General features: G+C 33.0%; 2 protein-coding genes across 2 annotated transcripts; one reads left to right on the top strand and one right to left on the bottom strand.

Moving 5' to 3' along the window:
- Positions 1-7,601: 7,601 nt before the first annotated feature.
- On the bottom strand, positions 7,602-8,429 carry LOC100248254 (AT-hook motif nuclear-localized protein 28). The gene has a single exon (XM_002275985.1). The coding sequence runs from the start codon at positions 8,427-8,429 to the stop codon at positions 7,602-7,604; it is 828 nt and encodes a 275-aa protein (XP_002276021.1).
- Positions 8,430-13,447: 5,018 nt separating this feature from the next.
- On the top strand, positions 13,448-15,885 carry LOC100243136 (ABC transporter G family member 23). Its single transcript, XM_002276005.3, has one exon. The coding sequence runs from the start codon at positions 13,533-13,535 to the stop codon at positions 15,483-15,485; it is 1,953 nt and encodes a 650-aa protein (XP_002276041.1). The 5' UTR covers positions 13,448-13,532; the 3' UTR covers positions 15,486-15,885.
- Positions 15,886-24,212: the final 8,327 nt, after the last annotated feature.

The following is a 24,212-nucleotide window of genomic DNA, read 5'->3' as shown; positions in this document are numbered from 1 at the left end:
TGTCCACCAAAAAACCTAACACGTGGCATGTTCCTATTGGCCACTTATTTTACAAATAATTACCTAAAATGACTAAAAAAAGTAATAAAATAATGATTTCTAGTTGTGTGGGACCCACTTAGGGCTGATGAAGTGCCCAAGATGCAATTCCAAAATTAGAGGAGGTGAACCATCAATGTGGCACCGTGTGAATTTGAAATTGGATCATTTCAAATTCATAAGTTGAATTTCGAAATAGTCTTTTAGCTATGCACAATTATCTTCAAATGGTCATAACTTCTTCATTTCAACTTTGATTTGCACACTGTTTGAAGTGTTAGACTCCTAAATTCCCAAGCTTCGAAAAAAATATATAATATGTATAAAATAGATCAGAAAGTGCTCCAAATTTATCCTCAAAGTCAGAATATATATTGCCATCAGATTTTTGAGTTCTAAATTTCCATGTAGTTGAATCTTGCTTCATACCTCATTTCCCATGTTTTATTGCCTTCTTTCTTACTCCATAATGGTCATTTCTCATCTTCCAAACTCATGATATCCTTATCTTGCCTTCCCTCATGGTCCATGAGTCTTGACTCACTTATTTCCTCATTTAACCCTTTCTTGATCTTTCAAAATGTAAAGTGATTTAACTTGCACCCTTTTCTTCACTTGAACTTGAGATAAATCTCCAAAATATAAGTTAAACTCATGGCTAGAGCCTTAGCTTTGATTTAGGTTAAGTTAGGTGATTTGAGTGTCCATTGGTACACAAATCATATCGAATATGTGTCATTAAAACACATATTTTGGCTCTAATAATAACTTAGGCAATCCATTTAAGGTTGTAGTGTACCACCTCCTAATTGGAGGGACAGTTGGTCTTAGCTATTTGGATGATGTTCCCTTAATGAATGCACTAGTGTGTATTGTTACACATTAGATAAGACCTACGATAAATCATGACATAAGATTATCGAGTAGTCATGACTTCACCAAGCCATTACACTTTATTGTCTCTTAACTTTGAGAGAATATTAAGTTTGTGTAGAAGTTAACAGTGACTTTGACCTACGATGAGATCATAAACTGATCATATATTTTCTATGGATTGAGTCATTATTGAGAAAACTAGTAGCAACAAGTATTCTTAATAGATGTACTATGATATCTCATGGACTTTAAAACAGTGTGTCCTATTAGGTGATCTTAAGGACATGTGATCATGGAATCCATGGGACTGCAATAATTCATTTAATGGAATTTGATATATGCTCTTAGTGAACTACAGTATGTCATTTGATCACATAATAAGAGGATCTGTAACTTAAGAATGGTAAATGTAGTCTTGAAAAGTTAATAACTTTCACCTTATTGGACTATGAACAACCAATTCATAGGGAGATCGTATATAGTGGATAGTAGGTCGCAAACTTGAACACTTAGTGTCTTATTGTAGTATACATAGGGTACTTTAGTGTAGTTGACTCTCTGTAGTGGGATGTTGAGTCAATTTTAGAATTGGATTATGAAAGAGTTAGTACTGTTCTATGGGTCCCAATGGTCTCTACTTAGGCTCATATTCCTTAATGTCATAATTTATAAGGGTTGGATGAGTTTTTAGTTTACTTGTGTGCATAAAGGTATTTTAGTAATTATGTAAGGTTGCATAGGGGTAAGTGAGCGGTATTCCTAGATTGAGTTAATTAATTAATTAGAGTCTTATTAGGTTAATGAATCAATTAGCAACCTTTTTGGACTAGATTAAGTGACTCAAGTTCATGGTAGGTTCAAGTCACTTAAACTTAATAAAAAACCTATAAATACCCTTTTAGGGGTTAGGGTTTCTAACTTTTGTTATTCTCTCATTGTAGTTTAAAGACAAAACCCTAGTCTCCAGCCTTGAGATATCTACTATCTCAATGCCTAGACTTAAGGAGGAGTCATTAAGGGGAAAATCATGACGTTTGCGAGATCTTCCACTTCTATTGAGTATTCTACACTAACAAGAATTGATCTAGGAGTATTCAAATCATAAGTATAACACTTATATCTAAATCTATGGTATTTCCATTGTATGATGGATATAGAGAGCCTATAATAGGTTTTCATGCACCCTAACAATCTAAGGCTTGGGAAGAAGTAACTTAGGATTTCTTAATATATTCATTACATGTAGACACCCTATGAATTGGTGTTCATAATCTAATAAGGTAGTGTTATCAATCCATCAAGATTATCTCTCTAATCCTTGAGTTATGGATTCTCCTATTATGTGATTAATTAATATACTCTAACTTATAAAGACTATATGTTAAATTCCATTTAAGGAATTATTATGACCACAAATTTCATGATCACATGTCTTTTGGATCTCCCAAAAGGGCACGTTGCTTCAATCTCATGAGATATCATGATGCCTTTATTGATAATACCTATTGATATTAGCCTCCATTAAGAGTAACCTAATTTATAGAGACATATGACCATATTAGACTCTCATCCATAGGTCAAAGCCTCTTGTTGATTTTAACATAAGTTAAATATCATCTCAAGGTTGAGAGTCCACGTAATATAGTAGTTTGGTAAATCATGACAGTCGAATAACCTTACATCATGATTCACTGTAGGTCATGTCTAATGTGTATGGTTACACATTAGTGCACTCATAATGGTAAACTCATCTCAACAATTAAGACAAGTCATCTCTCCAATTAGGAAGTAATGTACTATAGTCTCTATTGAATTGCCCAAATCCATGAACTGATTGTGAATAACTTATCATTTGCAGAAAACCTATGACTTATATCATTTGTGCAACTCCTAATGTACCAAAGTTATGTACAATACAAGTGATATGGGTTGATTGCTTAAATTGATATCAATGTGTATAAAGCATAGATAAGTGGAAACTTAAGTCTAACTTTATTACATCATGTCTTGCTTTTAAAGGCTCTATCCCAACAATGCTTACTATGATTCTTATACATAAGGGTTTTAAGTGGGTTTTTCATATTATATTTTGATTTTACTGTGTAATTGAATTTTCATGTGCAAGGAATTGATCAACTTTTACACATGAATTTATTTATATGTGAAAGAAAATAAAATTCTTGATATAAATTGTAATTTTAGGGCTATCTCACTTAGATTACCTATTCAACCTCCTCTAGGTAGTTTCATAAATCAACATTAGTTCTTTTTAATGGTATCAAAGCAACCAATAAGGCAAACTTGTATATACGTGTGTGTATAGATAGATAGATAAATATATAACCTAGGGCTTATATTTAAAAGATGATTATACCTTTTAATTTACAAAAATGTCTTAAAACTCATGAAAATGAAATAAATTTTCAATAAAAAATTGACCAGCATTTTGAACACCCTAATAAGAGTGTTTGAACATTGGTGTGGACATTTGAACATTCCCGAAGGAGCATTTGAAGCTCCTAGAGGACATTTAAACGCCCTTCTAGGCATTCAAATGTTCAATACGTGAAATCAATTTTTTACTTTGTATTTTGTGCATTCAATTAAGATAAACCCAAATTAATTAATTTTTTTATTGACATTCCTTAAACCTTAATAACCTCAAAAGCAAAATTACGAACCTAAAACTAATATATTAAGAGTCTTACCAATGTAAGTTCTATTTAGACTCGATGATGTTTATGCACTAATTAGTGAATAATTAACAGAAGGAAGGGTTAAAGTAGAACTTCTAGGAGAACATATATTAGATATGTATGATCTTAATACTTTGCACGTATAGGATAATGATTGATTGGTGAACCATGTGGTAGGTTCATACATGCATATAACATTCGTGGATGAAATTTAAGTACTTTGTTAGAATTTTGAGGCTAGCTAAAATGTAGAAATCTTGCTGATGCTAAAACTAATTAAAATATTTTAAGTTATTAGACCCAAGATAATGATGTAACCATGCAATTTAAGTTATTCACTTAAGACTTATTATTATTTATTTTTACTTTAAATAGTAAAATTGTTTAATAAATTTAACTTTATTTTTTATTTTAAAATCATCATATTAATATATTTATCTCCATTAATTTTAACATTTATCTTGTTAATTTTAAATTGTATTTACATCCATTAAATATTTATATTAAAAGTCTTGTAGGTGCATTAAAAAAACTATAAAATATTTTCTTAAAAAAATGAGTCGTAAAGTAATTATAAAATATTTTATGAAAAAAATGAGTCATAGATGTTGAACCATAAATCTAAAAAAAAAAAAAACTCATTAAATGTAGGAAAACAAAATAAAATAGATTTAGGATTTAGAGTAAATTAATTATTTTAACTTAATCATTCAAATTATTTTTAACTTTAGAGTAAGGTATTATATTATTTTATTAAAGATACTTAGGGGGTGTTTGGTTAAATTTAATACTTATTACTTAATAATTTAAGTTGACTTTAAGTTAAATTATACTTAAGTTATTGATTTAAATCATGTTATTTAATTCTTATTTTAAGTATTAAAATTTTTAATAAAATTAATTTAAAATTAATTTTAAATAATTAAATTGATATATTTATTATTATATATTATGATTAGGGTAAAGGAAATTAAATAATAATGAAAGTAGTGGAGTAGAAAAAAAAATCATGAAACTAATTAGAATTACAAAATTAAAAAGGTAAAATAAAGATTTGAATTTAAAAATAAATTAGTTTTTTTTTACTTCAAGTCATACTATTAAATTATTTTACCAAATATACTTATTTTATTTAATAACTTAAATTAAATCAAATTATTAATCCATATTAAATGATTAAATTGGTTCAGCAAACATCATCTAAACCGACTTATTTGACTTTATTTGTCACTCTTTCACGTCACCCATATTCAGTCAATTATTCTCATTTGAATATACGAAAATAAAAAAAATGTATGGCCCCACAAAAACTAATCATACCAAACCTTTTAATCCTACGTCTTCCAACGTCTATTAACCAACGGACTAATTTTCTAAAAAAAACATGAAAGTAAAGTCGCAGGCAGCAACTAGCAACTATATTAACGGTGGATATGAATGAAATAAGTAACCGTTACCTTGCTATTGTAATATGATGACCTGAACGGGCATGCAATTCCAATTACCCACATCATGAAAACTTCATCATCTTATTATTTTCTTACATATGCAGAAAGTACAGGAACTACATATGCTATTGTAAAGAGATGGTCAGACCCGAACCCATGACCTTTTGTCAAACCAAGATTTGATATCATATTGAAATATCAATTTTTTTAAAAGTTTAAATTTACAAAATTTGAATTCAATATATATGTCATACTCCTTGACAATAATCCGACTTCATCCTTCAGCAGATTGTGTCCAAATTCAGGTATCGGCTAATGCATAGGCAAAAGAGAGTTATACTTCACGAAGGTTGCTAATTTTTTATGTTCTGTGCCCTCATTTTTGTCTGGAAAATGTGAAATTGCAGTCATAATACATAAGGAAGAACTCACCTCTCATGCTACTATGATGACAGAAGCCGGTTCAATGAAAGAGGCCCAAAAAAATTGCAGTCAGTTTACATGAATAAGTTGGCAGATGAGATAAGAATGGTCCGAGGAGAAAGAGACCCTTGGATTTAGAAGGGGACCATATGAATATCCGTACCATGAAACTCTTCTCTATCTGCTGTCTCACCACACCCTGTACATGTATATATATCAAGTACTGTCACACCCTTTGCATTCAAAGAATGTTATAGGCTACTTCAACAGAGGTCCCCACCTCCCCTCGCCCCACCCCAATACCACCACCACCACCACCACCACCACCACCACCACCAATGGCGCTAAGCCTAAAGCCTCTAAATTATTCCAATTTCCAATGGACAAACCCTGTTATCTATCTTTGTTTTCCTGGGTGTCTTTGTACTTCCAAAACCACAAAGCATGATAAAGGAAAAAAAGAAATGGGGCTCGTCATAGAAAATTCAGGGCCTGGAAATAGCAATTCCGGCAACCATGCATGTCTAAAGTTTGACCAAAAACCACAGTGGAAAAAATGAAAAGAGGAAAACAAGAAGGGAAGCAGCTTTTTCATCTCTCTCTTGAAAATGACTTTGCCATTGGGAAGCTGCCAAGTGTGGACGGTCAGAGCTCGCGTGCACCCACTGGGGCTAACCCTTCTCAGTCTTTGCAGTCTCATTTGAACTACAGCAGGAGGAATCCATTATCAGCGACCCTGGGCTTGGGCTTAATTTCACCACTGGTTTTCCATCATTCGGCTCAAAGATTAAAGTTACTGCTCCATCTCTCTCTCTCTCTCTCTCTCTCTCTCTCTCATATATGCATGTTATTAAGGGGAAAGAGGACGAAAAGGTAATAAATAAGAGCAGAGGGTTGGACTGCTGCTCTGATTGTCAAGTCTGAAAACTAAGTATGTTCTGAGCATTTTGACTGGATTTTGGACTACTATCTTCATGCCTTCACTCAATAAAAGCATCATCTTCGTCCCTTCATCAATTGATTCACTTCCATAATCAATGGTTGGGGACAAGCGGACAAGAGCTGAAGTCGTAAGCAACAGCAACAGGAACAGCTAAAAAACAAACTACACTGCAGGGACCACTATGTAATGCCACTACTACAATAGAGCTAGTTCGTCATAGAGATAGGATAGCAGACACAATTAGAGGGCCCATTGCTCATCTCATATCTCCTCTAGATTCATCAAATGCATATCACAGACATGAAGATATTGTTTGTTTGTTAATATAATGATAACAGAATGCAAAGGAAATTTTAATAATATAATCAGATTCTAAAGAACATTCGTATATCTCTCTCAGAGCCTCCACAGACCAATGGCCAACATTCTTGTTCATTTCGATCATCTTTTACCAGTTCAACCCAGTTGGTCCAAAGGCGATGAAACTGATCTCTGTAGAAGCGCAAAAAAGAAAAAGGAAAGAAAAGAAAAGTAAAAGAAAGAAACAGAAGGGAAGGCCGAAGGGAAAAGAAGAACTCAATATTGAAAGCTACCAGATAGTCTAGGCTTCCATGTTTCCAAGCTTTTTACATCTCTCGTACTGAGTCTTTACTCAGTGCTTGCTTTGGGGATGCAAAATGGGCCCTTCCCGAGGGGCTGGACTCTGACATGGAATTCCTGAAGAGCTGACATTGGCATCAGATCAGTGGCAGCAGAGACAACTGTAACACCAGCTTGAACTGACCCACCACCACCACCGCCCATGCCTGTCTCTCTTGAGAAGAAAAAAGGAGCTCCTTCAAGCTTTGTTAAAACTTGAATGGAGACTTGAAAGTTGAAACTCAGAAGCTACGACACCAAATTTGCCACTTTTTTTATTCTTTCCTCTCATGCATGTAACAAACATTAATTAGAGTAAAGAAAAACATCCAACCACAAAGATTTTCTCGACAGTTTTCCAACCCATAAAACACTTAAACCAGATTCAAAACTTATGAAAGACAGACAATGCATGAGTTTGCGTTATAACGATAAAATCCTTAGAAGGAAAGATAGTTTCTGCAAGACTTCAAAAAAAGATCAAACTGAGATCATTTATTCAAATTTTCTTTCATCTTCCCTCCATGCTCTTCCTCCCTAGTAGGGAGGACGAGGTGTAGCGGTCCAGTGCATGACATCGGGAGCCATCTGGCTGTTCAGCGGAGCTGCAATAACACTGTAAGCACCACTCATGGCCACACTAGTCCCAGCTCCGGAAGTGCTTGCACCACCATTGTTCTTACCTTCGTCAGTATCCTCTATATCAGATGGGAGCCTATGAACCGAAGGGTTGGTGAAAGTGGAGGCAATCAGAGTCACAGGTCCAGAAGCTGTCACCTTTCCTGCAACTTGCCCTCCATAAATCTGACCTTGAGTGCCTGCAACAGACACAGAAAACGAAGCCCTCGATGTGGCAGGAGTCGCAGGAGTTGGACACCCCAGATACCACCCAGATATATAGATGATGCACAGAGGTCCATGGAGAGAGTAAGTCGGCGCGTGGGGCACCGGCTGGCGAAAGGTCACGTTCGATATGGTCCCGAACCCATGAAGAATCGTGATGCCCACGCGGCGGCGACGAGCGAACTGCACCACCGTCTCGAACAGATCGTTCCCGGGCGCCACCTCGATCACAATTGGCTTCATCCCAGACTCACACTCCCTCGTTATCACAATGGGAGGCTTGGGCTTGTTCTTCGAACCAGGTGGTCGGCCTCTCGGCTTCCGCGGCGCCTCCGCCGACGACCCTCCTTCCCCTCCAGTGCTGCTGCCTCCCTTGAAGTTGACCTTCACCTTCGACGACCCAGCTCCGGCGCTGCCCCCAGTGAACGGCACCAGGATCCCTGGGCTCTGCTCCTCATCGTCATCATCAGAGGAGTGAGACATGTCTCGGGACAGAGAGATCGCGCCACTGTACTCCGCCATCAAAACGCAGCGTTTTGATACACAACGAAAGGAGTAGAAGAAGAGTACAATGAAGAAAACCAGTCTGCCTAGGATTTTTATAGTAGCTCTGTGGCCGTGGACCCACACAGAAAAAGATTCTACAGGTAAGAGTCTACAAAATGGAGTGTGCTGTCACGAACCAATTTTTATTTGGCCACGTCAGAATAGCAGAAATATTTTCATCATTCATGTCCATCATTTTTTAAATGGAATTTTTTGTTCTAATATTTTTAATTATGAGTGGGTTCCATTTCTAATTTTAGTGTCTTAAAAATCTGATATGATTTCTTTTGTGTGTAAGTGGTGCAAAGAAATTAATTTATTAGCAAAAATAAAAAAGTCTTTCCACATCATCTTTTTTCATTAATTTTTATGGGATAAATGATATTTTAATTGATATTAATGAATTTACCATTTGGGCTTTGTGAATAAAATAAATTTTAGCAATAAAATAATAAAAATAGACTTCACATCATACCAAAGGAAAAATATTTAGGTGGCTTGCTCATGTATTACAGTCTCTTTAGGATGTTTTAAAATGAAAGAAAAGATAACATATGGAAAAAATTAATATAAAAATTAAAAGAATATTCAAGCAAATAAATATTGAAATAAAATTAAAAAATATTAAAAAAAAAAATGGAAAGAAAGAAAAAAGTTATACTAACGGGGATGAGTGGACAAAAAAATTAAATAATAAAAATAAATTTAAAATTTCATCCTAAACTTTCCTTATATATTTTGAATCAAATAAAAAATAAATGAAAATAAAAAATGAGAAGGATACGAAATCAAATGGGAAGTGAGTGGAAATAAGAAATAAGAAGAGTAAGAAAGATATTTAGTGAAATTTCAAGTTGATTAAGTGATTTGGTCAAATCTTAGGGAAGTTGAGTAAAATTAACCTGAATAATAAAATAAAATAAAATAAAAAATAATAATAATTAAAATTTTAAAAATAAATAAACTTTGTGTATTTTCAATGAAAGTTATGTCTTTGATTCATTTTATAATTTGATACAAATCATGATAAGTGAACAAAAATTGAAAACATATAAACTTTGTGTAAAAATACAAAATATGACTTTAATGTCAAGACGCAAGTTTGATAAACTTCAAAGACATTGTGCCTTTAAGACATGACTTTAATAAAATTTGAAAAAGAATTGTATATTCAAAACATGACTTTAATAAAGTACACAAAAATCGTGTTTTCAAAATATAATTTTAATAAAATTTTAAAAAATCATGTCTTCAAGACATGACTAATTCTCTACTAAAATGTCCATGGCATTAAGTGTCATTGATTTGGAAATATTTTTTAAAGTATCATATTTTGATAAATACATTCTAAATTTTTTTTTATATTTGTGAAAAAAAAAACTGTAATTTAGGTCTTTCAAATCATCTCTTTCATTAGAAATTTTAATTAGTATATCAATAAAGGCATGTTTGGCATCATAAATATGATTTACTTTCTATTTCTAAGAATTAAAAGGAAATATAATTTTTTGAAAAAAAAATTGTTTGATATTGTTATAAGTAGGTGCAAAAATTTGTAGACATCGCCATTTTTTATATTAAACTTTTTAAACATCCATGTAAAATTTTATAATTATCATAAAAACATTTACTGTAATAATTATGATTGTAACCAATAAATACGACGAATGTCATTCGGAATTGATAGCTTTAGCATTTCCATTCTTTAACAATTTTTTTTTTCTCTTTACTTTTTCAACTTTTACAACACTTTAAAAGCCCAATCCTTAAGGAGAAGGCTTCTACAATTCAAGAAATACCTTTTCTTTTTTCTTTAAATATACTTAAAGCAAAACTTTCAACTTTAAGTGCAACATAAATTTTTTTAAGAAGAATAAGAGACCTGATGATGCTTCAAAGAAAGAAAAGATTGAGGCACATATGAAGTTGAAGCATGCTAAAAAGCATAAGAGCAAATTGAAATGTTTTAATTATGGTAATAAGGGTCACTTTGCTCGTAAGTACACTAGTTCAAATTAAACTCAGCTCCCACTAACCATATAACTAGAGATTAAGGAGCATAAATAGAGTTTTGATGAATTAATTTCGATATAAGATGGATCTATGTGATAAACAACTTAAAAGTTGAAGTCAAGGGTATTAGAATGTGTAAATTGGAATTGCATAACCCTAAGTACCCTATTCTTACATGATGTTCTTTATGCTCCAAATATTCAATAGAACTTGGTCTTTGTGTAAATCATTCTTGGTTTAAGAATTTTCATGATTTGATAATGGAGTTGTATTTGTCAACAACGTACTTCGGTTCTAGATTCATTTTGGATGGTTTTATGGTTCTCGATAATGATAACTATGTGTTGTTTAAGTTATTATTTGTTGATGACTACTTTTAAAGCATTGTGGATTATTCTCTTTATTATCAAGGTAAAGAATTGTGTTTGAGGGGTTATTCAGATGTCGATTGGGCAGGTGATCTAGATGAACATAAATAAACCAGATATGCATTCTTACTCAATAATGAGGCCATCTCATGGATAAGTAAGAAACAAAGTTATATAGCTTTGCCAACCATGGAAGTTGAATTTATTGCATGTTCAGTTTCAATATAAGAAGTTGTGTGGTTGAAAGTATTTTTCAAAGCCTAGGGATAGTCATAGATGTTTTTGAGCCAACAACAACCTATAGTGATAATCAAGCCACGATCACTTATGTAATGGATTCAGAATATCATGGAAAAACTAAGTATATAGATACCAAGAATAATTTTAAAAAGAGATATTATTGCACAAAATGAGGTGATCCTAAAATATTTACCTCAATGTGAAATGGTTGTTGATCCATTCACAAAATTCATTCTAAGGGACATTTTTTATATATATGTAAAGTCATTAGGACTGCATAGGTAATGATCTATGTTGGTCATATGTCATGGATCACTATTGATTAGATATAAGATACTCTCTATATGATAAAATGAGATGAGTATTTGTTATTAATGTCACTGAATATGAAATTAGTATTTACACATATGCTCTTAAATGTATGTCAATGGTAAAGGTTGGCTCTCTCACATGAGCAACCACCCCAATCAATGTGCTTATGAGTTGGAATGAGACACAGTATACTAATGATGATAAATGAGTGAGAAGTATACAAAGATGATGAGTGCCACCTTGATTAAGTATCAAGATGAGGTTTATAATAAATGAAATCTTTATCGAAATGTAGTTACCCACAATTACATTTGTATGTTTAAACCACAGTTGACTTTTAACATAAATGGTTTTAAGAGAACTATAGATGCAAAACTTGAGCAAGTTGCTAGTGTGAAGCTCTTTGTTAAGGTTTGTATGGTGGTAGTTTGACATGTACTGTCCAAGTAAAAAGAAACCACCATAGAATGTATTTCATGCTACATGTATGTCAGACTTGAGTTCTAGCATAAATGGTTTAAAGAGAACCATAGATGCAAAACTCGAGCAAGTTGCTAGTGTGAAGCTCTTAGTTAAGGTTTGTATGGTGGTAGTTTGACATGTACTGTCCAAGTAAAAAGAAACTATTATAGAATGTATTTCATACTACATGTGTTTGAATGTGACTAATAAGGAAAGTGAGTGATTAATTCCTACATCCTTATTATGTAAAATCCTTAGGGCTTATTACAATTAAAATAGCTCATTATTATACTTTTTGTACTTTTGACTATGATTTGAGGTGACAAATTAATGTTACTACTTTGACATGTTTTCGATGTAAATGAAATAATTTGTCCTTATAGGACATATTAGGCAAGTAGTTAATTTGAAACTAAAAGGCATAAGCTCAAAAGGAAGACTTTTTTGAGTTGCATTGATAAATGTGTTCACGGTTGACTGATGATATTGTTTTTGTAGCTGATATAATTGTGAATACACTTATAATGTTGGAGAGTATACAATTTTGAGGGATTAAATGTATACATTGAAAATGTAACAAAATAAGTCTAGGGTACAATAATACATGATTATTATTGTTCACTTATAAATTTTGGGGTTGATCTACTATATATCCCTAAATAGTACATAAGTTTATATATAACCCCCGAATTGCAGGTGTGCTCACATGGTTGCACGACCTATTTGCCTATATGAATGACCTTCAAAAGTGGAACATAATGAACCTAGATGTTATTGATCAAACTAGTTCAGTCCATCTTGTGCAAGTGGAAGATGTTGGAGTTGGGTTTGAGTGTTTAAGTATACTAACTCGACCCGACCCAATAAATGAGAAATAAGGGGAGTGATTTCTAAGAAAAAAAAAAAAGAACTTTTCTTTCCTTCTCTATCTCTGAGAGAAAAAGTCTCTCTAAGAAAAAGATCAAGAAGGATGCGTTTCTAATTGCTCTTTCATTCTTTGAGAAAATAAAAAAGAACATAACTTTTCTTTTTCAAACAAAGTCCTCTCTTGAATTATTTTTGTTTTCTTTATGAAAATGAAGGTCAAAACACTTGTGTTGTGGAAAAAGAGTGGTTCTTGTATTTATAGGTTCATTCACGACTTAAAAGATAAGAAAATTGATTAATAAAATAACCAATACAAAATTTTGGGCATTTGATAAGTTAATAACCTTGATTTCCGTCAAAGGGATACACATTTTTTTTTTCCTTACGTAACTCTTAGCCCTTCTCTCTTCTGAATTATATATAAAGAGATGCAATGGTTGCTATGGAATTCAAAGTGAAATATTCCCCACTAAACAATATACACATTGATTTGATTCTTTGAAGTGGGTCTGAACCCCACCCCACCAGCTGCTCCAAAGCTAAAAACACACGCAAAGGGCTTGCATGGACTTCTGCTTATTGTATATAATATAATATGATATGTTGGTGGGACTTCGTAAGATAGTCAAATATCTCAGATCACCAAACGCTGCCAAAACCTCACCGCCTTCACCAGAAATAAATCCATTTTCGAGAATCAATTTGGTAGGTTCAACCTCCCACTTCACAACTTGAGCATTCCCACTTCAAAGCCTCCTCCATCTCCTCCTCCCCTTCCTCATCGCATCCACTTCCTGCAGAAAATTAAGCTCAAACAATGGCAGCTTGCTTCCAACAGCCGGCCCAGCTGGAGGATGACTCAACCGTACTCTTTTCAAATTCGGACTCCCATGAAGGCTCCACCAGCCCTTCCTCTTCCTTCTACCACTCACCGCCACATGATCATCAGTCCAAAACTACATACAGACTAACTGTAAAAACTCTTTCTCACACCATTTATCCAGTCCAGTCAATGCCTATTTCCTTCTGTCGTCCCTGGAAAAAGCCTAAGCCCATCAACATACTCAAAGGGGTCTCCTTCACTGCCAAAAGCTCTGAAATCCTTGCCATTGTTGGCCCAAGTGGTACCGGGAAATCTACCCTTCTCCGCATTATCTCAGGCAGGGTAAAGAATGAAGAATTTGATCCAAAGAGTATCTTACTCAATGATCATCCAATCACTTCCCCAGCTCAGTTAAGAAAGATATGTGGGTTCGTGGCCCAGGAGGACAACCTGCTTCCTCTACTCACTGTAAAGGAAACCCTAATGTTCAGTGCCAAGTTTAGGCTTAGGGAAATGAGTGGAAAAGAGAAAGAAGAGCGGGTCGATAGCTTGATGCAAGAGCTTGGCCTTGTGCATGTTGCAGATAGTTTTGTTGGAGACGAAGAGAATAGAGGTATATCTGGCGGAGAAAGGAAAAGGGTGTCGATCGGAGTCGATATGATTCATGATCCCCCAATATTACTTCTTGATGAGCCAACTTCAGGCCTCGACAGCACTTCAGCACTTCAAGTGATTGAGCTGCTTTCATCTATGGCAAGAGCGAAGCATAGAACAATAGTTCTATCTATCCACCAACCGAGCTATAGACTTCTTCAATACATTTCTAAATTCTTGATCCTCTCTCGTGGTTCAGTTGTCCATATTGGTAGCCTTGAATTGCTGGAGGAAAAAATAGACAAAATGGGATTCAAAATCCCATTGCAACTAAACCCTCTAGAATTTGCTATGGAGATCATATACAGCCTGGAAGATTCAAATCCCAATTCTTATCACAGTGATATAGAAGATAAGAAGCCATCTTCCTACTCAGCATGGCCGGAAGAAGAGGTGGGCAGAATTCAAAAGCAAAATGATGGCAGCCAGATGGGTAATCACTATCTTTGGAGTTTTTTTGAGATTATGTTCCTCTGCTCGAGATTTTGGAAAATTATTTATAGAACAAAGCAGCTCTTCTTGGCAAGAACAATGCAAGCGCTTGTTGGGGGATTTGGGTTGGGAAGTGTATACATAAAGGTGAGGAAGGATGAAGGTGGAATCGCAGAGCGGTTGGGTCTCTTCGCTTTTAGTCTTAGTTTTCTCCTTTCATCTACAGTCGAAGCCCTCCCAATTTACCTTCAAGAGCGGCGGGTCTTAATGAGGGAATCTTCAAGGGGAGCTTACAGAATTTCCTCCTACATGATTGCCAACACTATCATCTTTCTTCCCTTCTTGTTTACAGTGGCTATTCTTTTTGCGGTGCCGGTTTACTGGCTTGTAGGGCTAAACCCCTCCATTGCTGCATTCACATTCTTCACTTTTGTGGTTTGGCTGATTGTCATGATGGCTAGCTCTCTAGTACTCTTCTTAAGTGCAGTCTCTCCGGACTTCATTTCCGGAAATTCTCTGATCTGCACTGTTCTTGGCGCCTTCTTCCTCTTCTCCGGCTACTTTATCCCAAAAGAGAGCATCCCCAGATACTGGCTCTTCATGTACTATGTCTCCCTTTACAGGTATCCGCTGGATTCCCTACTCATAAACGAGTATTGGAGTATGAAGGGTGAGTGTTTCTCTTGGCAAGTTCAAGATCATTCGAAGTGTTTGATTACCGGAAACGATGTGTTGAAGGGTAGAGGGCTGGACAAGGACACAAGGTGGATGAATGTGGGAATCATGTTTGGTTTCTTCATCTTCTATCGCTTGCTTTGTTGGATCATTCTGTCTCGAAGGGCTTCAAAAACAACCATTTAACTCTGCAGAAACATGAGACAATCATCATCACCCTCTACAATGTTGATAAATTCAGATTTCACAATTAGGAAGGGATACATATAGAATTCATAAACTAGATGTTCTTTTCATGTTCATAAGGAATTAATTCGAACCAGTACTTAATTGTTGCCTTGCCTGTTGCCAAAAAACACATGGCCCTGAACCAATAGGCCAGAAACTGGGCTCCCCATTCTCCCTTTCTTTCGTTGACCAGTGGGCCGTCTCTAACTGGCCGGAGTAGGATGGGTCACGCCTCGGCCTTATAAGTCAAGCCCAGGCCCAGCTGCTGCGGCCTGAGGTTTATCATTCATATGTTTTTAATTATTTTACTGTTATGTTATAAGTTTAATGATGATATATAATGTTTTAGAATTTAATAGTTTTATTTCTTAAGTTTTTCTATTAGTTCCTTATGTTGCAACTTGGATAGCTTAGATCCATTTCATTACTAACCCGAACCCAAACTAAATTAAGAAACAATCAACTTGACTCCAATCTAATTAACATGACTTCTAACCTGAAATATGCAACCAAGTCAAATCCAACCTTATTTTCTTAAATGTTCATGTTAGTTAAATTAGAAATCCATTGGTCTAGTTATATGATTCAAAATCCATTTAGAATGATTTGAAGAAATTATATATTTATATCAAAATTTAATTAATAATAAAATAAAATTTAAAGATAATAACAAAAAATGGAAATAAATTTATTTATAAAATGATAAATTATATGGTAGGATTGTAATTTGATATTTTTCTTTAAAAACATTAAAAAAAAAAAATCAATCCTATTATATAGAATAATATTATAAAAAAAAATTAAGTTAAGTTGGGTTTGGATTAATGTCGCATTATCTTATCTGAATCTCGATCCAAACTCAACTAAATTGAGTCTAGATGAAAAAAAAAAAAAACTAACTCAAACTCAACACGAGGATTAAGAATATTTACCTTTATTAGTTTAAACATCATGTTGGTTCGGATTGGATCCGGTCGAGTCAAAAGGTAATCTGCCCAAATTGTACCCAAGTTGGAAATTGGAATAGACTTTATTTGGTCTCAAATTGAGCTATTTTTGTGATTCACTTTGTTTCCAACAGTTGAGAGGTTCAGAAACACCTGACGTCTGTGTTGCCTTCTCCACCACGACCACAAGCCCTTGAGGCCCACCCACTTGCCATACCTATTTCCAAGGATTTGTTTGTTTTCTTTGTGTGAACCCAACACCTTTCTAACGTGAAATTTTGGTTTATTATCAAGACCATATCAACTTATTTCCATATGTTTTTTCAAATTCATTTTACTTATTTTCTTTTATTATATAAAGATTAAATAATTTAAAAATATATAATTTTTTGATAAATTTTAATTATAATTTATTTATTTTTATATTTTCTTCTGTGAAACTAAATCTGAGAAAACTAAACATTTGTTTTCTTTCCTTGATACTTTTTGGAAACCAAACATAATCTAATATTATATTAAAGTATTAAAAAAATATTAAAGAAAATAATTTTTTATCTTTGATAATTCCATAAAAAAAATTAAATATAATTAAAACTAATTAAAAATTTATACACCTTTAAATTATTTAGTCTTTATATCAATGAGTTATAATATAATAAATGAATTTAAAATAATAAATAAAAATAACTTATTAATTTAAATCTATTTTTATCTTTTTCCTTTTTGCTTTTCTTTTACTTCTCTTTTCTATTATCTCTTCCTTATAAATAAAAATACCCATCGATTTTTCCCCGACCAAACATAGCCTGACTCCAAATTTTCGAATGTACAATGAATGGGCAGATGGAACCAAATAATTTGAGCATGTAAGATGAAGGACCAGCAGCGTGAGTGCACAAGACCACAAATTGTGGACCCATCTCAACCACACCTCCTCACAACCATTCTCATCAGATCTACATTTTTCTACCCCATGAATAATGTATGGGATGTGGGTGATTCCAAGTAAAATAACAGCTTACCACACAAGGATTTCTAATTCTAAATTCTTCAGAAAATTTGTATTCACGTGTTGTGAATGGCTGACAGAGATTTATTTCTTGTTTGACAATTGTTTTTTAATGTTTTATAGATCAAAAATCTATTTTAAAGGGCTATGTTTGGTTCCCAGAAAATTTGAGGGAAAATGTGAGGGAAAGAAAATACAAAGGAAAAGTAGAAGGAAAGAAAAAGTGAAGGAAAATAAAAAAATAGATTAAAAGTTGATAAATTATTTTTTTCGTTACTTCAAACTCATTTTATTTATTTTAACTCATCGATATAAAGATTAAATAATTTAAAAATATATAAGTTTTTAATTAGTTTTAATTATATTTGATTTTCTTTGATATTTTTTATAAGACAACCAAACATGAGAAAATCATTTTCCTTAGCATTTTTTTTCTTTCCTTTGTACTTTCCGGGAACCAAACATAGCCAAAATGTTTTCAACCTATTTTTAATGAATTTTAAAAATATTTTTTATATGCAAAACTTTATTTTTAATCATTTTATATGCTTTTATAATTATTTTAAAAAAAATCACCTTCAGAAAATACGTGAAAACAATAGAAAAATAAATAGAAGATGTTATCTGAAAATACTTTATTTTTTGTTATTAAAAATATAAAACAAAAAAGTTATCAAACATGTTTTTTTATTTTTTTGTTCTCGAGAATAGAAAAACGTTCTAAAAAATAATTGTCAGACAAACTCTTAAAATGCATTTCGTAGTGTTTTTAACCAAATAATTTTTGAAAGTATTTTTGTGAAAGTGTTTTTAGAAAAATCAATTATCAAGTATTTCTTCATCAAATATTATAAGTGATTTTTCAATTTTATAAATGATTTTTTTAAATGTTTTCTAAAATTTGTTCCACACTTTTTTTTAGAAACATTTTTTTACGCTAAAGCACTTTTTAAAATCAACGAACTCCACGGCAAAAAATAAATATGGGCTTTTACTTTTTATTTTTAGTTTTGACCGTCAATCAATCTCTTTATTATGATTTTTTGCTTTAATAAAATAATCATGATGATATCCTTTTTAACTCACTTCTTAATAACGATGCAAACGTCTAATTTATATGTGAGCCCATTTGATTCAAAGTGGTTGTGATCACCCGAAAAAGCAGAAGTTTTAATCAAATCAAGATTATGTTTTTTAGTTTAATTTTTATAAGTGTTTTAATTTAATTTTAATACATTTATTTTATTAAGGGGATTATTGACTTTGAAAATAATATGTAACTTTAGTATTCTATTTTTGTTAACGTTAGGTACTTTCTAATTTTATTAAAATTTAGGATTTTTATTATTTTACCTTTTAAAAAAAAATTATTTAAAATCTGTTTGATAGTAATTTTATAAAACACTTTTAATAAAGTGTTAAAAGATTAAAAAAAAAAATTAAATCATTGTCGACATACTCTTAGTTTTTTATTGGAAAGTGTTTTTTCTTTTTTATGCTATCACAGGAAAAGAGATGATAAGACCATAAGTTAAAATTATATGACATTTTAAAAAAATATCATAAGATTTTGGAATGACTCGATACATCCAAAAAAAATTGAAAAGTTGTTTATCCACTTAGTTAACATTTTTATGTCATGTGATTAATGATTGAATTAAATTAGAAATTTAAGATAATTTTCACAAACTTCAAAGTGACAAATGATAATTAGTAGACAAACAAGATGATCAAATTGCCAATAAATAATAAAAAGATGTAATTAAACATAATTAAGAAGCAGAACAACTTCCTCCCATACCTTAACTAAATATAAAATTAGAATTAGGACCCATCATTGAATGTGCAAACAAAATCCAAAATATAGTATAATAAATAAGTGATCCAATGTCAACTAAATTTGTCCAATCCTTCATAATCATGCTTGTTCCCAAATTTAACATGAATCTTGAAAAGGGTTAAAAATCAAGTTTGATGAAACTAAAAGTTCGTTTGGCAGTAATTTTAGGAAGTGTTTTTAAACTTTTTAATACTTTAAATTTTGTATCATTTAAATGTTAGAAATGTTAAAAACGTTTTATAAAATCATTACAAAACGCACTTTAAGACTTATGGAACAAAGCATGAAAATAGGACAAAGCATGAAACAAAACTCCACTAAGGATAAGAAAGAGGTTTAACAAAGACATTTGAAAATGAGAATCCACAAATTCTTTGGATTGCCTCTATTGGGGAAAATCCTTCTACTTTAGGCCAACTCTTAGATTCATAATTGCCAGATTCCCTCATTTGGAACTTCTAAAATGGAACAAAGTCTTGAAACGTCAATTAAAATATTTGCTTCTTAATCAAGGTCTAAATCTAGTCACCAAACTCATATAACTTATTCAAATAAAATGCCAATCAAGCCTTAGGTAGACTAACTCAAACAAAGACTCTTTTGAAAGTCATCTCATACCAACAAACAATTCTTCTATATGCATGAGCTTAAGAAAATTGGTGAATCTAGCAAATTTATTCACAAAAATCATGTCTACTAAAACGACTAAGAAGTTGATAGACAATAGTAGCATACGAGGATTCAAGAAACTCGAAACTAAAGCACTTAAGAAAGCATAATCATATTTATATGATGAGAAACAAACTAATTAGGATATTACTTCATTGTACTTTTTTCCCTCCATTTGGCTTTTGTTCCACTAGGTTTTATGGGCAAAGTTTTTAATGAAATAATTTTTGCAATTCAAGAGTATTGAAAAAATATTGTATTCTTTATCCTTCACTAGAATTATTTTCTTAGGGTTTTTCCTAATAAAGTTGAGGTATTTCCTAAGAATATTTGTTATCCAAGGAGGAATGTAATAAATTTTTATGGTAATTTATGAATGGCAATATTATTACTATGTTTATATTACTATTGTGTTTGCATTGTCTTTAGCTTATAAATAAGAGTTTATGGGTTAATAAAATGGACTCAAACAACTTACTTATTCTTTCCAATTGTTTGTCCTCTTTTTTTTTTTCTTTTTTTTCTTTTAATCTTTATTTTTATTTTATGACTGTACGCACAAATTTCATAAATGGTCTTGCGATGTAAGCAAAACAATAACAAAAATAATGTGAACCAAATATTTATTGAAATTAAAAATATTGTGGGTACAATCTCAAATATAATATTCTTTACAATTTAATATTTTTCCTCCGATTCTTTTACTTTGACCACAATGTAAAGAACGACGATGACGTTTTCTTGATTTTGAATATCAATCAAGGGCCAGAAGTAGCTTATTCCCTAATGAACTTGTTGAATGGCGAAGAACGAGTGTAACAGTTCTTTTGCCATTTACCGAACTTATAGGGAGATTTGATGAAACTTTTTCTTTTGTTGTGAAACCTCTTTTCCCGTATGAAATCGCCCTTGGATTTTCTTCTTAAGATTTTCCTTTCTGAATTTTTTGATTTCTGAATTTCTCTCCCCTAACTACTACTGAAGTTCATGATGAATTTGGATTGTTGGGTCCTCATGTTCATGATGGAGAAGCCAAATAGGGAAACTTATTCAAAGTACTTGGGGAATCCTTCTTTACCGAAGGATATTGGGAATGGGTAGAGGAGGTATTGGGTCGGCATGGACCATTTCTTAAAGGATGTAAGCTTTATGAACCTATTTTTGCATCCTTATTCAGCTATGATTGTCATGCCTCTGTGATTAGGGCATTTTGCGAATGTTGGTGTCCTACCACTAACACATTGCATGCTTCCATTAGACATGTTTCCATCTTTCTTTGGGACTTGTATCGTATTGCTGGACTACCTATCATTAGATCATTTTATGATGAGATGGTATTGAGCGTGGAAGAGTTATCTAATGATGCAACAAAGTCCTCATTCCCACCAAGTTGTCAAAACTTATTCCTTGCATATCATCGAATTTGCTCTGAGACGAAATGAAATGGAAGTCTTCAGTCAAGTTAGCCTCTTGGGTGTCATTTTTGGAACAAAGGTTCCATGAAGTATGCAAAACCCCCAAAGAAAAGTACAAGGAATAAAGCGTAGAGGCTTAAGGAGATTCATAACCCCTCCAAGGAAATTGATCATGTTAAATCTCGTACTTAGTCGGAGATGGAAGTTTTTGACGACCTTAGTGTAGTCGAGGCAGATGTTAAGGAAACTTACTTGGCTACTTTCTTAGCATATTGGTTATGCAAGTTCATTTTTCCTTAAGATGTCAATTTGATTCATCCTGGAGTCTTCAAGATAGCTAGTAGAATGGATCAAGGTGAGACATTTAGCCTTGTTGTTCTGGTGTTAACAAACATTTACAACGGCTTAGATGAAATCATTTGTTCTTCGAAGCCTCGGACTAATGCATCTATTTTCCCTATTCATTATTTATACAGATGGTTAGGTGAATATTTGGATATCCATTTTATTTCTCTTTCTTGGAACCGTCCCTCATGGATGAGTTATTACGCCGGTGAGTTTTCTGCTAAGTGTTTTAATGATTTGCAAGCTCAAGCTTTGATAATGTCTTGCAAAGGTATAAAGCTGGACCACTTGGCATGGCACCACATGGAGCGTGTGCACTGGACTAACAATGAATCTATTAGTGTTACCAAAGCTTCTTATCTCATAAATCTTCCCTCTAACTATTTATCTTTGCGACAAGGTAACCATCGGGTGATCCAACCATATTATCATCGTCGGTTTTTTAGGCAGTTTGGGCATCCTCAAGACCTTCCGAGGGGTTTGTCACAAATTTTTTGCATTGGAACTTTAAAGGCGGTGTATCAACATTAGGACTCATGCACTAGGCTTGGTACCTACTCCAAAGTTACTATACTAGATTATCATAGTCTGGAAGAGTTTTCAATCACGAAGGCTTATGCGGATTGGTGGATCAGAGTGTGCAATCTTGATAAGGAAATTATCATTGTTGCTTGTATGGAGCCCCTTTTTTATTCTTCTTGGAAAGTACCCTCAAAATTTTTAGATAGTAGAACGCGCAAGGTTAACTCAAGTGTTTCTACTAAGAGAATGTTAGAGACAATGTTGAGAAGGATTTTGATGATTTACCTGATAATTCAAGAGCTTCTTCTAAATGCTCAATGGGTAGTCATCAAACTAATACCTCCACACACTCAGAGCATGAGAAAACTATTTTCAATAGTGGTGGTGCTCACTGTCACAATATTTTTAAGCAACATAATAATGCACAAGGTCTTTATGTATCAGATGACGACTCTAAAGATATAAGTGAATGTCATTTCAAATGCCAAAATATTAGACCCAACCATGTGTACTATGATGAGACTAACTCTCATCCTCTTGATGCAGATATCTTCTTTGCTAACATCCTAACTTCTACTCAATTGATGAAACTTGACAATGAAGAGGTAATTTTTTTTCCATTCATACTAACAAAAATAAATATTTGCCTTAGGTGGCAGGTGACAACCAATTTGCCGATAAAGGGGATGAGTCATCTCTTAAGGATTGGTTCGAAAGTGTTGTTGCTACTATGGAGTCAACGCCCTTTACCTTGACTATACAACGAGATGATCACTCTATCATCCCATTACCTTTGCCTCATTCTCATTTGGGTGATGAAGGTATTACTAACATCTTAAGTGATGTTCTGATTGAATCTCAAGGTCAAGAGACCATAATTGGAGATACAACATGTGATGAATTGACACTTTTACTAGTTGCAAGTTTAATTGTTGAACAACAATCTCCATACCTTACTGTGGTGGCTTCTTCTACTTCCATTCACACATTCGATGTCAAACAAATCATCATTAATGCCCAACGCCAAGCAACACTTATGATAGGAGAAAGCACCAACGAGATGATTATCAAAACTTCCAATGAGTGTCTCCCATTATTGAGAAGAAAAATTGATGATCTTTCTGATGTTATCACAAAGATTGGAGTGGACCTTTCACCATTAAAGTCTCAAATTGAGAAGTACATGGAAAGTGTAGGTCACTTTGATACAGTGCGACACACCCATTCTATGAAGATATCTCCGGAAGTACAAAACAAACATTTAGCTATTATTGCATCTCAAATTGTGGATGCTCTAAACTTTGAAGGTGTATAGGCAGACCGTCGTCAATCATTAAAGGTTGACTTAGCTACTCTCGATGCTAAACAGGAAGCACTTAAAAAGGAATTAGAGCAACTAGGTATACAAAAAGAGCTCCTTCATAACTCAATTTTGGAGATCAATGAGATTATAGCCAATAAACATAATGATGTTTTTCTTTTGAGGAAAGAACACGTCATTATCGCCCAAACCCCTATGCTTATTGATGTCGATGTCAAGAGTTTAGAGACACTTCAAAAAGCCTTAAGAACTCAACATGACAAGCTTGCATGCTTGGTGTGGATGTGATCGTTGTAACTTTTTATTTAGTTTTAGCTTTCATTCTTTTTCTTCATTCATTTTTTTATTATTGTTATTAAGATGTAATAAAGTCTAACATTTGTTAGCCAGATTTATTTATTAATAAAAATGAGACTTTTTTTTCTATTTTTTTTCTTTTTGGTAGTGATTGAACTCAAGTAGTTTCCCCGAGTTGTCTATGTACCTTTCAAAGAAAGAGGATTGAGTCAAACGTAGTTCTAATATTTTTTTTCACACTCTAACTTTTGCCGAAACTAAAAGAAAAGTTTCATCTTGCCAGTATATGTCCTAATTTTTGCCTAAATAGTCTTTTCAGG

This window comes from Vitis vinifera, chromosome 6, assembly GCF_030704535.1.
Source record: "Vitis vinifera cultivar Pinot Noir 40024 chromosome 6, ASM3070453v1".
In the NCBI taxonomy this organism is placed as follows: domain Eukaryota; kingdom Viridiplantae; phylum Streptophyta; class Magnoliopsida; order Vitales; family Vitaceae; genus Vitis; species Vitis vinifera.
The sequence above is the reverse complement of the archived record's forward strand: the minus strand, read 5'-3'. Positions and strand labels throughout refer to the sequence as shown.